The sequence below is a fragment of the Oncorhynchus keta genome, unplaced genomic scaffold (genome assembly GCF_023373465.1).
Source record: "Oncorhynchus keta strain PuntledgeMale-10-30-2019 unplaced genomic scaffold, Oket_V2 Un_scaffold_4275_pilon_pilon, whole genome shotgun sequence".
Lineage (NCBI taxonomy): Eukaryota > Metazoa > Chordata > Actinopteri > Salmoniformes > Salmonidae > Oncorhynchus > Oncorhynchus keta.
This window is the reverse complement of record NW_026290937.1, coordinates 471-16,812: the sequence shown is the minus strand read 5'-3', so window position 1 is coordinate 16,812 and position 16,342 is coordinate 471. Positions and strand designations below refer to the sequence as shown.

The window sequence follows — 16,342 nt, the reverse complement described above, 5'->3', positions numbered from 1 at the left end:
ACCGGTTACAGACTGGTAACAGACCGGTTACAGACATGTAACAGACTGGTAACAGACGGGTTACAGCCCGGTAACAGACTGGTAACAGCCTGGTTACAGACCGGTAGCAGACTGGTAACAGACCGGTAGCAGACTGGTTACAGACTGGTAACAGACCGGTAACAGACTGGTAACAGCCTGGTTACAGACCGGTAGCAGACTGGTAACAGACCGGTTACAGACTGGTAACAGACGGGTTACAGACTGGTAACAGACGGGTTACAGCCCGGTAACAGACTGGTAACAGACGGGTTACAGCCCGGTAACAGACTGGTAACAGCCTGGTTACAGACCGGTAGCAGACTGGTAACAGACCGGTAGCAGACTGGTTACAGACTGGTAACAGACCCAGACTGGTAACAGACGGGTTACAGCCCACAGACTGGTAACAGCCTGGTTACAGACCTTAGCAGACTGGTAACAGACCGGTAGCAGACTGGTAACAGACCGGTAGCAGACTGGTAACAGACCGGTTACAGACTGGTAACAGACCGGTTACAGACTGGTAACAGACCCATACAGACTGGTAACAGACCGGTTACAGACTGGTAACAGACAACAGCCCGGTAACAGACTGGTAACAGACCGGTAGAAGACCGGTAGAAGACCGTTACAGACTGGTTACAGACTGGTAACAGACCGGTTACAGACTGGTTACAGACTGGTTACAGACTGGTTACAGACTGGTAACAGACCGGTTACAGACCGGTTACAGACTGGTTACAGACCGGTAACAGACCGGTTACAGACTGGTTACAGACCGGTAACAGACTGGTTACAGACCGGTAACAGACCGGTAGCAGACTGGTAACAGACCGGTAGCAGACTGGTAACAGACTGGTTACAGACTGTTAACAGCCCGGTAGCAGACCGGTAGCAGACTGGTAACAGACCGGTAGCAGACTGGTTACAGACTGGTAACAGCCCGGTTACAGACCGGTAACAGACTGGTAACAGACCGGTAGAAGACGGGTTACAGACCGGTAGCAGACTGGTAACAGACCGGTAGCAGACTGGTTACAGACTGGTAACAGCCCGGTTACAGACCGGTAACAGACTGGTAACAGACCGGTAGAAGACGGGTTACAGACCGGTAGCAGACTGGTAACAGACCGGTAGCAGACTGGTTACAGACTGGTAACAGCCCGGTTACAGACCGGTAACAGACTGGTAACAGACCGGTAGAAGACGGGTTACAGACCGGTAGCAGACTGGTAACAGACCGGTAGCAGACTGGTTACAGACTGGTAACAGCCCGGTTACAGACCGGTAGCAGACTGGTAACAGACCGGTAGCAGACTGGTTACAGACTGTTAACAGCCCGGTTACAGACCGGTAGCAGACTGGTAACAGACCGGTAGCAGACTGGTTACAGACTGGTAACAGCCCGGTTACAGACCGGTAACAGACTGGTAACAGACCGGTAGAAGACGGGTTACAGACCGGTAGCAGACTGGTAACAGACCGGTAGCAGACTGGTTACAGACTGGTAACAGCCCGGTTACAGACCGGTAGAGACCGGTAGCAGACTGGTAACAGACGGGTTACAGCCCGGTAACAGACTGGTAACAGACCGGTAGAAGACCGGTAGCAGACTGGTAACAGACCGGTTACAGACTGGTAACAGACTGGTAACAGACCCAACAGACCGGTAACAGACCGGTAACAGACTGGTAACAGACCGGTAACAGACCGGTTACAGACCGGTAGCAGACTGGTAACAGACCGGTAGCAGACTGGTAACAGACCGGTAGCAGACTGGTAACAGACCGGTAGCAGACTGGTAACAGACCGGTAGCAGACTGGTAACAGACCGGTAGCAGACTGGTAACAGACCGGTAACAGACTGGTAACAGACCGGTAGCAGACTGGTAACAGACCGGTAGCAGACTGGTAACAGACCGGTAGCAGACTGGTAACAGACCGGTAACAGACCGGTAACAGACCGGTAACAGACCGGTAACAGACCCCCTAACAGACTGGTAACAGACCCGGTAGCAGACCGGTAACAGACTGGTAACAGACCGGTAGCAGACTGGTAACAGACCGGTTACAGACTGGTAACAGACTGGTAACAGACCGGTAGCAGACTGGTAACAGACCGGTAGCAGACTGGTAACAGACCGGTAGAAGACCGGTTACAGACCGGATAGCAGACTGGTAACAGACCGGTAGGACTGGTAACAGACCGGTAGCAGACTGGTAACAGACCGGTAGCAGACTGGTAACAGACCCCCCCAGACTGGTAACAGACCGGTAGCAGACTGGTTACAGACTGGTAACAGACCAGTTACAGCCCGGTAACAGACCGGTAGCAGACCGTAGCAGACTGGTAACAGACCGGTAGCAGACTGGTTACAGACTGGTAACAGACGGTTACAGCCCGGTAACAGACGGGTTACAGCCCGGTAACAGACTGGTAACAGACCGGTAACAGACTGGTAACAGCCCGGTAACAGACTGGTAACAGACCGAACAGACTGGTAACAGACCGGTAACAGACTGGTAACAGACCGGTAACAGACTGGTAACAGACTGGTAACAGACTGGTAACAGACTGGTAACAGACCGGTAGCAGACTGGTAACAGACCGGTAGCAGACTGGTTACAGACTGGTAACAGACCGGTTACAGCCCATAACAGACCGGTAGCAGACCGGTAGCAGACTGGTAACAGACCGGTAGCAGACTGGTTACAGACTGGTAACAGACGGGTTACAGCCCGGTAACAGACGGGTTACAGCCCGGTAACAGACTGGTAACAGACCGGTAACAGCCGGTTACAGACCGGTAACAGACTGGTAACAGACCGGTAGAAGACGGGTTACAGACCGTAGCAGACTGGTAACAGACCGGTAGCAGACTGGTTACAGACTGGTAACAGCCCGGTTAAGACCGGTAACAGACTGGTAACAGACCGAACCGGTAGCAGACTGGTAACAGACCGGTAGCAGACTGGTTACAGACTGGTAACAGCCCGGTTACAGACCGGTAACAGACTGGTAACAGACCGGTAGAAGACGGGTTACAGACCGGTAGCAGACTGGTAACAGACCGGTAGCAGACTGGTTACAGACTGGTAACAGCCCGGTTACAGACCGGTAGCAGACTGGTAACAGACCGGTAGCAGACTGGTTACAGACTGTTAACAGCCCGGTTACAGACCGGTAGCAGACTGGTAACAGACCGGTAGCAGACTGGTTACAGACTGGTAACAGCCCGGTTACAGACCGGTAACAGACTGGTAACAGACCGGTAGAAAAGGGTTACAGACCGGTAGCAGACTGGTAACAGACCGGTAGCAGACTGGTTACAGACTGGTAACAGCCCTTTCCCCCGGTAGCAGACCGCCAGACTGGTAACAGACGGGTTACAGCCCGGTAACAGACTGGTAACAGACCTCAGACTGGTAACAGACCTTACAGACTGGTAACAGACTGGTAACAGACCGGTAACAGACTAGCAGACCGGTAGCAGACTGGTAACAGACTGGTAACAGACCGTTACAGACCGGTAGCAGACTGGTAACAGACCGGTAGCAGACTGGTAACAGACCGGTAGCAGACTGGTAACAGACCGGTAACAGACTGGTAACAGACTAGCAGACTGGTAACAGACCGGTAGCAGACTGGTAACAGACGGTAACAGACTGGTAACAGACCCGCAGACTGGTAACAGACCGGTAGCAGACTGGTAACAGACCGGTAGCAGACTGGTAACAGACCGGTAACAGACTGGTAAAAGACCGGTAGCAGACCGGTTACAGACCGGTAACAGACTGGTAACAGACCGGTAGCAGACCGGTAACAGACTGGTAACAGACCGGTAGCAGACTGGTAACAGACCGGTTACAGACTGGTAACAGACTGGTAACAGACCGGTAGCAGACTGGTAACAGACCGGTAGGACTGGTAACAGACGGGTAGAAGACCGTTACAGACCCGGTAGCAGACTGGTAACAGACCGGTAGCAGACTGGTAACAGACCGGTAGCAGACTGGTAACAGACCGGTAGCAGACTGGTAACAGACCGGTAGCAGACTGGTAACAGACCCGGTAGCAGACTGGTAACAGACCGGTAGCAGACTGGTTACAGACTGGTAACAGACCAGTTACAGCCCGGTAACAGACCGTGCAGACCGGTAACAGACTGGTAACAGACCGGTAGCAGACTGGTTACAGACTGGTAACAGACGGGTTACAGCCCGGTAACAGACGGGTTACAGCCCGGTAACAGACTGGTAACAGACCGGTAACAGACTGGTAACAGCCCAACAGACTGGTAACAGACCGGTAACAGACTGGTAACAGACCCGGTAACAGACTGGTAACAGACCGGTAACAGACTGGTAACAGACTGGTAACAGACTGGTAACAGACTGGTAACAGACCGGTAGCAGACTGGTAACAGACCGGTAGCAGACTGGTTACAGACTGGTAACAGACCGGTTACAGCCCGGTAACAGACAAGCAGCAGACCGGTAGCAGACTGGTAACAGACCGGTAGCAGACTGGTTACAGACTGGTAACAGACGGGTTACAGACCGGTAACAGACGGGTTACAGCCCGGTAACAGACTGGTAACAGACCGGTAACAGACTGGTAACAGCCCGGTAACAGACTGGTAACAGCCCGGTAACAGACTGGTAACAGCCCGGTAACAGACCGGTAACAGACTGGTAACAGACCGGTAACAGACTGGTAACAGACTGGTAACAGACCGGTAGCAGACTGGTTACAGACTGGTAACAGACCGGTTACAGACCGGTTACAGACGGGTTACAGCCCGGTAACAGACTGGTAACAGACCGGTAGAAGACTGGTTACAGACTGGTAACAGACCGGTTACAGACCGGTAACAGACGGGTTACAGCCCGGTAACAGACTGGTAACAGACCGGTAGAAGACCGGTTTGGGGTGTCTACATGCTTCTGTAGATACAGTGCATTCAGAAAGTATTCAGACCCCTTCCCATTTTCCCACATTATGTTACAGCCTTATTCTAAAAAGGATTAAATAAAATATTTTCTTCATCAATCTACACACAATACCCCATAATGACATCACAATACCCCAGAATGACATCACAATACCCCATAATGACATCACAATACCCCATAATGACATCACAATACCCCATAATGACATCACAATACCCCATAATGACATCACAATACCCCATAATGACATCACAATACCCCATAATGACATCACAATACATAATGACATCACAATACCCCATAATGACATCACAATACCCCATAATGACATCACAATACCCCATAATGACATCACAATACCCCATAATGACATCACAATACCCCATAATGACATCACAATACCCCATAATGACATCACAATACCCCATAATGACAAAGCTAAAATAGGTTTAGAAATGTTTGCAAAAAAAATTAAATAAACTGAAATACCTTATTTACATAAGTATTCAGACCCTTTGCTATGAGACTCAAAATTGAGCTCAGGTGCATCCTGTTTCCATTGATCATCCTCGACAGGTTTCTACAACTTGATTGGAGTCCACCTGTGGTAAATTCAATTGATTGGACATGATTTGTAAAGGCACACACCTGTCTATATAAGGTCCCACAGTTGACAGTGAATGTCAGAGCAAAAACCAAGTCATGAGGTCAAAGGAACTGTCAGTAGAGCTCAGAGGCAGGATTGCATCGAGGCACAGATTTCGGGAAGGGTACAAAAACATTTCTGCAGCATTGAAGGTCCCCAAGAACACAGTGGTCTCCATCATTCTTAAATGAAGGACGTTTGGAACCACCAAGACTCTTCCTGGAGCTGGCCGCCCGGCCAAATTGAGCAGTCGGGAGAAGGACCTTGGTCAAGGAGGTAACCAGAACCTGATGGTCACTCTGACAGAGCTCCAGAGTTCCTCTGTGGAGATGGGAGAACCTTCCAGAAGGACAACCATCACTGCAGCACTCCACCAATCAGGCCTTTATGGTGGAGTGGCCAGACGGAACCACTCTTCAGTAAAGGCCCATGACAGACCACTGGGTTTGCCAAAAGGCACCTAAAGACTCTCAGACCTGATGAAACATGATTTTTGGTCTGTTGAAACGAACTCCTTGGCCTAAATGCCAAGCATCATGTCTGGAGGAAACCTGGCACCATCCCTACGGTGAAGCATGGTGTTGGCAGCATCATGCTGTTTTCAGCGGCAGAGAGACTAGTCAGGATCAAGGCAAAGATGTACGGGCAAAGTACAGAGAGATCCTTGATGAAATCCTGAGCGCTCTGGAGCAGGTTGTCAGACTGGGGAAAAGGTTCACCTTCCAAAGGGACAACGACCCTAAAGCACACAGCCAAGACAACGCAGGAGTGGCTTTTGGGCAAGTCTCTGAATGTCCTTGAGTGGCCCTGCCAGAGACCGGACTTGAACCTGATCTAGCATCTCTGGAGAGACCTGAAAATAGCTGTGCAGCGGCACGAACCTGACAGAGCTCGAGAGGATCTACAGAGAAGAATGGGAGAAACTCCCCAAATACAGGTGTGCCAATCATTCACATGAAGACTCGAGGCACCTTTGGTAGCGATTACAGCATCAACAAAGTACTGAGTAAAGGGTCTGAAAACGTACGTAAATGTGATAGTTTTTTAATAATAAATTAACGAGGGAAAATAAACAATTTCATCAATTTTAGATTAAGGCTGTGACCTAACAAAATGTGGAGTAAGTCAATAGGTCTGAATACTTTCCGAAGGCACTGTATGTATATATACAGTACCAGTCAAAAGACAGGACGTAACCCCTTGAATGATTAGGTTTCTTCATTTTTAAAAACTATTTTTCTACATTGTAGAATAACAGTGAAGACATCAAAACTATGAAATAACACGTATGGAATCATGTAGTAACCAAAAAAAAGTGTTAAATGGAAATATATTTTATATTTGAGATTCTTCAAAGTTGCCACCCCTTGCCCCGAAGACAGCCCTGCACACTCTTTGCATTCTCTCAACCAGCCTCATGAGGTAGTCACCTGGAATGCATTTCAATTAACAGGTGTGCCTTGTTAAAAGTTCATTTGTGGAATTTCTTTCCTTCTTAATGCATTTTGAGCCAATCAGTTGTGTTGTGACACATTAGGGGAGTTATACAGACAAACCATCTCAATTGGGTTGAGGGTGATTATGGAGGCCAGGTCATCCGATGCAGCACTCCATCACCTTCTTTCTTGGTCAAATAGCCCTTACACAGCCTGGAGGTGTGTTGGGTCACTGTCCTGTTGAAAAACAAGTGATGTGCAAACCAGATGGGATGGCGTATCACTGCAGAATGCTGTGGAAGCCATGCTGGTTAAGTGTGTCTTGAATTCTAAATAAATCCCTGACAGTGTCACCAGCAAAGCACCACCACACCTCCTCCTCCATGCTTCACGGTGGGAACCACACATTCGGAGATCATCCGTTCACCTACTCTCGTCTCACAAAGACACTTTGGTTGGAACCAAAAATCTCCAATTTGGACTCCAGACCAAAAGGACATCCACCGGTCTAATGTTCATTGCTCGTGTTTCTTGGCCCAAGCAAGTCTCTTCTTATTATTGGTGTCCTTTAGTAGTGGTTTCTTTGCAGCAATTCAACCATGAAGGCCTGATTCACGCAGTCTCCTCTGAACAGTTGATGTTGAGATGTGTCTGTTACCTGAACTATGAAGCATTTATTTAGACTGCAATCTGAGGTGCAGTTAATTGCTGTTTTCTGAGCCTGGTAACTCTAATGAACTTATCCTCTGCAGTGTCTTCCTTTCCTGTGGCGGTCCTCAGAGAGCCTGGTAACTCTAATGAACTTATCCTCTGCAGCAGAGGTAACTTCCTTCCTTTCCTGTGGCCTTTCCTGGTCCTCATGAGACAGTTTCATCATAGTGCTTGATGGTTTTTGAGACTGCACTGAAGAAACTTTCAAAGTTCTTGATATTTTCCGGGTTGACGGACCTTCATGTCTTAAAGTAATGATGAACTGTCATTTCTCTTTGATTATTTGAGCTGTTGTCGTCATAATATGGACTTGGTCTTTTACCACATAGCCATATCTTCAGTATACCACCCCTACCATGTCACAACACAACTGATTGTCTCAAACGCATTAAGAAGGAAATAAATTCCACAAATGAACTTTTAACAAGGCACACATGTTAATTGAAATGCCTTCAGGTGACTACCTCATGAAGCTGGTTGAGAGAATGCCAAGAGTGTGCAAAGCTGTCAACAAGGCAAAGGGTGGCTGCTTTGAGTAATCTCAAATAGGCCAGCAGGCTCTGAGTGTGTTAGTACAGTACCTCTGATAGAGCCAGCAGGCTCTGAGTGTGTTAGTACAGTACCTCTGATAGAGCCAGCAGGCTCTGTACATTAGTACAGTACCTCTGATAGAGCCAGCAGGCTCTGAGTGTGTTAGTACAGTACCTCTGATAGAGCCAGCAGGCTCTGAGTGTGTTAGTACAGTACCTCTGATAGAGCCAGCAGGCTCTGAGTGTGTTAGTACAGTACCTCTGATAGAGCCAGCAGGCTCTGAGTGTTGTTAGTATAGTACCTCTGACCCACCACCTCTGAGTGTGTTAAATAGTACCTCTGATAGAGCCAGCAGGCTCTGAGTGTGTTAGTACAGTACCTCTGATAGAGCCAGCAGGCTCTGAGTGTGGAGAGAGGAGGGGATTAGTACAGTACCTCTGATAGAGGGAGCAGGCTCTGAGAGTGGGTAGAGGATGGAGTACCCTCTGATGGAGAGCCAGCAGGCTCTGATGTGTTAGTACAGTACCTCTGATAGAGCCAGCAGGCTCTGAAGTGTCATTGGTTGAGTAAACAGTACCTCTGAAAGGCCACCTCTGGGAGATCTTGGGGTTCCCCTGGATCTCTGCTCTCCTGTACCCACCACCTCTGAGAACAACCCTCTACTGCATCTCTGAAAGAGATCTAGGGAGAGGGGTAGAGGAGGGAGAACTCAGGAGGAGATGACCTGAGAGAGGGGTAGAGGATGGAGAGAGGAGGGGATGAGAGAGGGTAGAAGAGAGGAGGGGATGAGAGAGGGTAGAGGATGGAGAGAGGAGGGGATGAGAGAGGGGTAGAGGATGGAGAGAGGAGGGGATGAGAGAGGAGTCCTGAGAGAGGGGTAGAGGATGGAGAGAGGAGGAGGAGGAGGAGATCTACTGAGAGGGGTTAAAATCAGGTTAATGGGATGAAGAAGTCTATAAAATAAATTGTCCAACATGGATGGATTTTTGTACATTCAGCCTTGGAGATCTACATGCCTCATTGGTTGAAGTTAAACATAAAGTAAAACCCATCACATTGCAAGGTGGAGATCACGCTGATACCCTGTCCTGTAGCCCAGGTCTGCCCAACCACTACTACTGATCTACTCTGCCCAACTCACTGGACTACTGTCCTGAGATCCTACTGTCCTGTGGGTTTTCAGCTGATACCCTCTTCCTGGTCAGTCCAACCCTTCTTCCTGGGGTTTTCAGATCTACTGTCCTGTACATTCAGTCCAACCCTCTTCCTGGAGATCTACTGTCCTGTACATTCAGTCCAACCCTCTTCCTGGAGATCTACTGTCCTGTACATTCAGTCCAACCCTCTTCCTGGAGATCTACTGTCCTGTACATTCAGTCCAACCCTCTTCCTGGAGATCTACTGTCCTGTGGGTTTTCAGTCCAACCCTCTTCCTGGAGATCTACTGTCCTGTACATTCAGGCCAACCCTCTTCCTGGAGATCTACTGTCCTGTGGGTTTTCAGTCCAACCCTCTTCCTGGAGATCTACTGTCCTGTACATTCAGGCCAACCCTCTTCCTGGAGATCTACTGTCCTGTGGGTTCAGGCCAACCCTCTTCCTGGAGATCTACTGTCCTGTGGGTTTTCAGTCCAACCCTCTTCCTGGAGATCTACTATATAGAATTGCAATACATATGGTATCGGCACCTAAGTATGGTGATAATATGGTGAGGTCTAGAGAGTGGTACCAGTACGTTAAGCTCATGCACCCTAGTACCTTACTTCAACACGATGTAGTACCTTACCTCAGCAGGATGTAGTACCTTACCTCAGCAGGATGTTGTACCTTACCTCAGCAGGATGTTGTACCTTACCTCAGCAGGATGTTGTACCTTACCTCAGCAGGATGTTGTACCTTACCTCAGCAGGATGTTGCACCTTACCTCAGCAGGATGTTGCACCTTACCTCAGCAGGATGTTGCACCTTACCTCAGCAGGATGTTGCACCTTACCTCAGCAGGATGTTGCACCTTACCTCAGCAGGATGTTGCACCTTACCTCAGCAGGATGTTGCACCTTACCTCAGCAGGATGTTGCACCTTACCTCAGCAGGATGTTGCACCTTACCTCAGCAGGATGTTGCACCTTACCTCAGCAGGATGTTGCACCTTACCTCAGCAGGATGTTGCACCTTACCTCAGCAGGATGTTGCACCTTACCTCAGCAGGATGTTGCACCTTACCTCAGCAGGATGTTGCACCTTACCTCAGCAGGATGTTGCACCTTACCTCAGCAGGATGTTGCACCTTACCTCAGCAGGATGTTGCACCTTACCTCAGCAGGATGTTGCACCTTACCTCAGCAGGATGTTGCACCTTACCTCAGCAGGATGTTGCACCTTACCTCAGCAGGATGTTGCACCTTACCTCAGCAGGATGTTGCACCTTACCTCAGCAGGATGTTGACTTTGGGGAAGCCCTCCCACTTTTCCCTGCATTCGGGGCACTCAGTCTTCCTACTCGACTCCCACCAGAGAGCCAGGCAGTGGCGGCAGAAGCTGTGACCACAGTTCAACGTTGTCGGGTTGACCAGGACGTCGTAGCAACAGTGGCACCCAAACTGGTCTTCGCTGATGGAGGGGCTGGCAGAGGGCCGGGGGTACGGAGAGGGAGGGGGGTCAGAGGTCACAGGAGGGGTTAGGGGGGAGGAGAGATCGGAGAGAGGGTTGGGGGCGGGGGCAGCAGCGGCACCCCCCTCCATCTGCTGGATCATCTGGGGTCTGGAGGAGAGAGACACAAAGAATAAGTGAGAGGGGGACAGAGGAGAGAGAGAACCAAAGAGGGGGACAGAGGAGAGAGAGAACTAAAGAGGGGGACAGAGGAGAGAGAGAACTATAAAGAGGGGGACAGAGGAGAGAGAGAACTAAAGAGGGGACAGAGGAGAGAGAGAACTAAAGAGGGGGATAGAGGACAGAGGGGAGAGAGAACCAAAGAGGGGGACAGAGGAGAGAGAGAACTAAAGAGGGGGACAGAGGAGAGAGAGAACTAAAGAGGGGACAGAGGAGAGAGAGAACTAAAGAGGGGGACAGAGGAGAGAGAGAACTAAAGAGGGGACAGAGGAGAGAGAGAACTAAAGAGGGGGACAGAGGAGAGAGAGAACTAAAGAGGGGGACAGAGGAGAGAGAGAACTAAAGAGGGGGACAGAGGAGAGAGAGAACTAAAGAGGGGGACAGAGGGAGAGAGAACTAAAGAGGGGGACAGAGGAGAGAGAGAACTAAAGAGGGGGGGACAGAGGAGAGAGAGAACAAAAGAGGGGGACAGAGGAGAGAGAGAACCAAAGAGGGGGACAGAGGAGAGAGAGAACTAAAGAGGGGGACAGAGGAGAGAGAGAACTAAAGAGGGGGACAGAGGAGAGAGAGAACTAAAGAGGGGGACAGAGGAGAGAGAGAACTAAAGAGGGGGACAGAGGAGAGAGAGAAGCAAAGAGGGGGACAGAGGAGAGAGAGAACTAAAGAGGGGGACAGAGGAGAGAGAGAACTAAAGAGGGGGACAGAGGAGAGAGAGAACTAAAGAGGGGGACAGAGGAGAGAGAGAACCAAAGAGGGGGACAGAGGAGAGAGAGAACTAAAGAGGGGGACAGAGGAGAGAGAGAACTAAAGAGGGGGACAGAGGAGAGAGAGAACCAAAGAGGGGGACAGAGGAGAGAGAGAACTAAAGAGGGGGACAGAGGAGAGAGAGAACTAAAGAGGGGGACAGAGGAGAGAGAGAGAACCAAAGAGGGGGACAGAGGAGAGAGAGAACTAAAGAGGGGGACAGAGGAGAGAGAGAACTAAAGAGGGGGACAGAGGAGAGAGAGAACCAAAGAGGGGGACAGAGGAGAGAGAGAACCAAAGAGGGGGACAGAGGAGAGAGAGAACCAAAGAGGGGGACAGAGGAGAGAGAGAACTAAAGAGGGGGACAGAGGAGAGAGAAACTATAAAGAGGGGGACAGAGGAGAGAGAACTAAAAGAGGGGACAGAGGAGAGAGAGAACTATAAAGAGGGGGGACAGAGAGAGAGAACAAAGAGGGGGAACTATAACAGAGGGGGCAGAGAGAGAACTAAAGAGGGGGACAGAGGAGAGAGAGAACTAAAGAGGGGGACAGAGGAGAGAGAGAACCAAAGAGGGGGACAGAGGAGAGAGAGAACCAAAGAGGGGGACAGAGGAGAGAGAGAACTAAAGAGGGGGACAGAGGAGAGAGAGAACCAAAGAGGGGGACAGAGGAGAGAGAGAACCAAAGAGGGGGACAGAGGAGAGAGAGAACTAAAGAGGGGGACAGAGGAGAGAGAGAACTAAAGAGGGGGACAGAGGAGAGAGAGAACTAAAGAGGGGGACAGAGGAGAGAGAGAACTAAAGAGGGGGACAGAGGAGAGAGAGAACTAAAGAGGGGGACAGAGGAGAGAGAGAACTAAAGAGGGGGACAGAGGAGAGAGAGAACTAAAGAGGGGGACAGAGGAGAGAGAGAACTAAAGAGGGGGACAGAGGAGAGAGAGAACAAAGAGGGGGACAGAGGAGAGAACTAAAGAGGGGGACAGAGGAGAGAGAGAACTAAAGAGGGGGACAGAGGAGAGAGAGAACTAAAGAGGGGACAGAGGAGAGAGAGAACTAAAGAGGGGGACAGAGGAGAGAGAGAGAACAGAAAGAGGGGGGGACAGAGGAGAGAGAGAACTAAAGAGGGGGACAGAGGAGAGAGAGAACTAAAGAGGGGGACAGAGGAGAGAGAGAACTAAAGAGGGGGACAGAGGAGAGAGAGAAACTAAAGAGGGGGACAGAGGAGAGAGAGAACTAAAGAGGGGGACAGAGGAGAGAGAGAAGCAAAGAGGGGGACAGAGGAGAGAGTGAACAAAGAGGGGGACAGAGGAGAGAGAGAAAAAGAGGGGGACAGAGGAGAGAGAGAACTAAAGAGGGGGACAGAGGAGAGAGAGAACTAAAAGGGGGGACAGAGGAGAGAGAGAACTAAAGAGGGGGATAGAGGAGAGAGAGAACAAAGAGGGGGACAGAGGAGAGAGAGAACTAAAAGAGGGGGACAGAGGAGAGAGAGAACTAAAGAGGGGGACAGAGGAGAGAGAGACTAAAAGAGGGGGGAGGAGAGAGAGAACCAAAGAGGGGACAGAGGAGAGAGAGAACTAAAGAGGGGGACAGAGGAGAGAGAGAACTAAAGAGGGGGACAGAGGAGAGAGAGAACCAAAGAGGGGGACAGAGGAGAGAGAGAACTAAAGAGGGGGACAGAGGAGAGAGAGAACCAAAGAGGGGGACAGAGGAGAGAGAGAACCAAAGAGGGGGACAGAGGAGAGAGAGAACTAAAGAGGGGACAGAGGAGAGAGAGAACCAAAGAGGGGGACAGAGGAGAGAGAGAACTAAAGAGGGGGACAGAGGAGAGAGAGAACCAAAGAGGGGGACAGAGGAGAGAGAAACTAAAGAGGGGGACAGAGGAGAGAGAGAACTAAAGAGGGGACAGAGGAGAGAGAGGGGAAGAGGAGAGAGAGAACAAAGAGGGGGACAGAGGAGAGAGAGAACCAAAGAGGGGGACAGAGGGGACAGAGAGAGAACTAAAGAGGGGACAGAGGAGAGAGAGACTAAAGGGGGGACAGAGGAGAGAGAGAACCAAAGAGGGGACAGGGACAAAGAGGACAGAGGAGAGAGAGAACTAAAGAGGGGACAGAGGAGAGAGAGAACTAAAGAGGGGGACAGAGGAGAGAGAGAACAAAGAGGGGGACAGAGGAGAGAGAACCAAAGAGGGGACAGAGGACAGAGGAGAGAGAGAACTAAAGAGGGGGACAGAGGAGAGAGAGAACCAAAGAGGGGGACAGAGGAGAGAGAGAACAAAGAGGGGACAGAGGAGAGAGAGAACTAAAGAGGGGGACAGAGGAGAGAGAGAACTAAAGAGGGGGACAGAGGAGAGAGAGAACCAAAGAGGGGGACAGAGGAGAGAGAGAACTAAAGAGGGGGACAGAGGAGAGTGCAAGAGAAAGAAACAGAATATGGGTTGTAAAAAAAAAACTTGCACTTCCTTACAACACTATATTGTATATCTACATAATATGACATTTGAAATGTCTTGATTATTTTGGAACCTCTGTGAGTGTAATGTTCACTGTTATTGTTAATTATCTACTCCATTTGCTTTGGCAATATTAACATATGTTTCCTGTGCCAGTAGAGCCCTTGAATTGAATATGAGAGAGAGAGAGAGAGAGAGAGAGAGAGAGAGAGAGAGAGAGAGAGAGAGAGAGAGAGACAGAGAGAGAGACAGAAAGAAAGAGAAAGGGAGAGAGAGACAAACAGAAAGGGGGAGAGAGACAAAACTATGAACTGTGTAAGACCCCAAATGGCAACTTATTACCGCAAATTAAAGTGTATTGGTCCTTTACACAGATGTTCAATGTTATTGCAGGTGCAGCAAAATGCACACCTTTCTAGCGCCAACATTGCAGTAATATTGAGCAATACACACTATCCAAAAGGAGGGGGGAAAAAAACAAGAAATATCACAACGACTACTTTTGACCAGAGCCCAGGGTCCATAGCATAGACACTCCTCCACAGCCCTATGGGTCATGGTTGACATATGTACACTCACTATACTAGGGAATAGGTTGCCATTTGGGATGACATTTTTTTCAAATATTACAGAATAACTGGCTTTGAGTTCTGACAATATATTTTATAGCTAATAACAGGAACCCACTTTTATAGCTTCCTTAAATTGAGTAGTACCTGACGTTTTGACAGACATATAGTTTGACTAACTAAATGAGTTAGTACCTGACGTTTTGATAGACATATAGTTTGACTAACTAAATGAGTTAGTACCTGACGTTTTGACAGACATATAGTTTGACTAACTAAATGAGTTAGTACCTGACCTTTTGACAGACATACAGTTTGACTAACTAAATGGGTTAGTACCTGACCTTTGACAGACATACAGTTTGACTAACTAAATGGGTTAGTACCTGACCTTTTGACAGACATATAGTTTGACTAACTAAATGAGTTAGTACCTGACCTTTTGACAGACATATAGTTTGACTAACTAAATGAGTTAGTACCTGACGTTTTGACAGACATACAGTTTGACTAACTAAATGAGTTAGTACCTGACCTTTTGACAGACATATAGTTTGACTAACTAAATGAGTTAGTACCTGACCTTTTGACAGACATATAGTTTGACTAACTAAATGAGTTAGTACCTGACCTTTTGACAGACATATAGTTTGACTAACTAAATGAGTTAGTACCTGACCTTTTGACAGACATACAGTTTGACTAACTAAATGAGTTAGTACCTGACCTTTTGACAGACATATAGTTTGACTAACTAAATGAGTTAGTACCTGACCTTTTGACAGACATGCAGTTTGACTAACTAAATGGGTTAGTACCTGACCTTTTGACAGACATATAGTTTGACTAACTAAATGAGTTAGTACCTGACCTTTTGACAGACATATAGTTTGACTAACTAAATGAGTTAGTACCTGACCTTTTGACAGACATGCAGTTTGACTAACTAAATGAGTTAAAATACCTGACCTTTTGACAGACATATAGTTTGACTAACTAAATGAGTTAGTACCTCACCTTTTGACAGACATACAGTTTGACTAACTAAATGAGTTAGTACCTGACCTTTGACAGACATATAGTTTGACTAACTAAATGAGTTAGTACCTGACCTTTTGACAGACATAGTTTGACTAACTAAATGAGTTAGTACCTGACCTTTGACAGACATGCAGTTTGACTAACTAAATGAGTTAGTACCTGACCTTTTGACAGACATGCAGTTTGACTAACTAAATGGGTTAGTACCTGACCTTTTGACAGACATATAGTTTGACTAACTAAATGAGTTAGTACCTGACCTTTGACAGACATGCAGTTTGACTAACTAAATGGGTTAGTACCTGACCTTTGACAGACATACAGTTTGACTAACTAAATGAGTTAGTACCTGACCTTTTGACAGACATATAGTTTGACTAACTAAATGAGTTAGTACCTGACGTTTTGACAG

General features: G+C 48.5%; 1 protein-coding gene across 1 annotated transcript in view; it reads right to left on the bottom strand.

Moving 5' to 3' along the window:
• LOC127928833 (bifunctional apoptosis regulator-like) overlaps positions 1 to 11,087 on the bottom strand; it is a 29,043-nt gene extending 17,956 nt beyond the window's left edge. The window contains exon 1 of the mRNA XM_052516260.1: positions 10,731 to 11,087. Within this exon, the coding sequence (XP_052372220.1) occupies positions 10,731 to 11,053 (323 nt within the window). The 5' untranslated portion in view covers positions 11,054 to 11,087. The remainder of the gene's footprint in view (positions 1 to 10,730) is intronic.
• Positions 11,088 to 16,342: the final 5,255 nt, after the last annotated feature.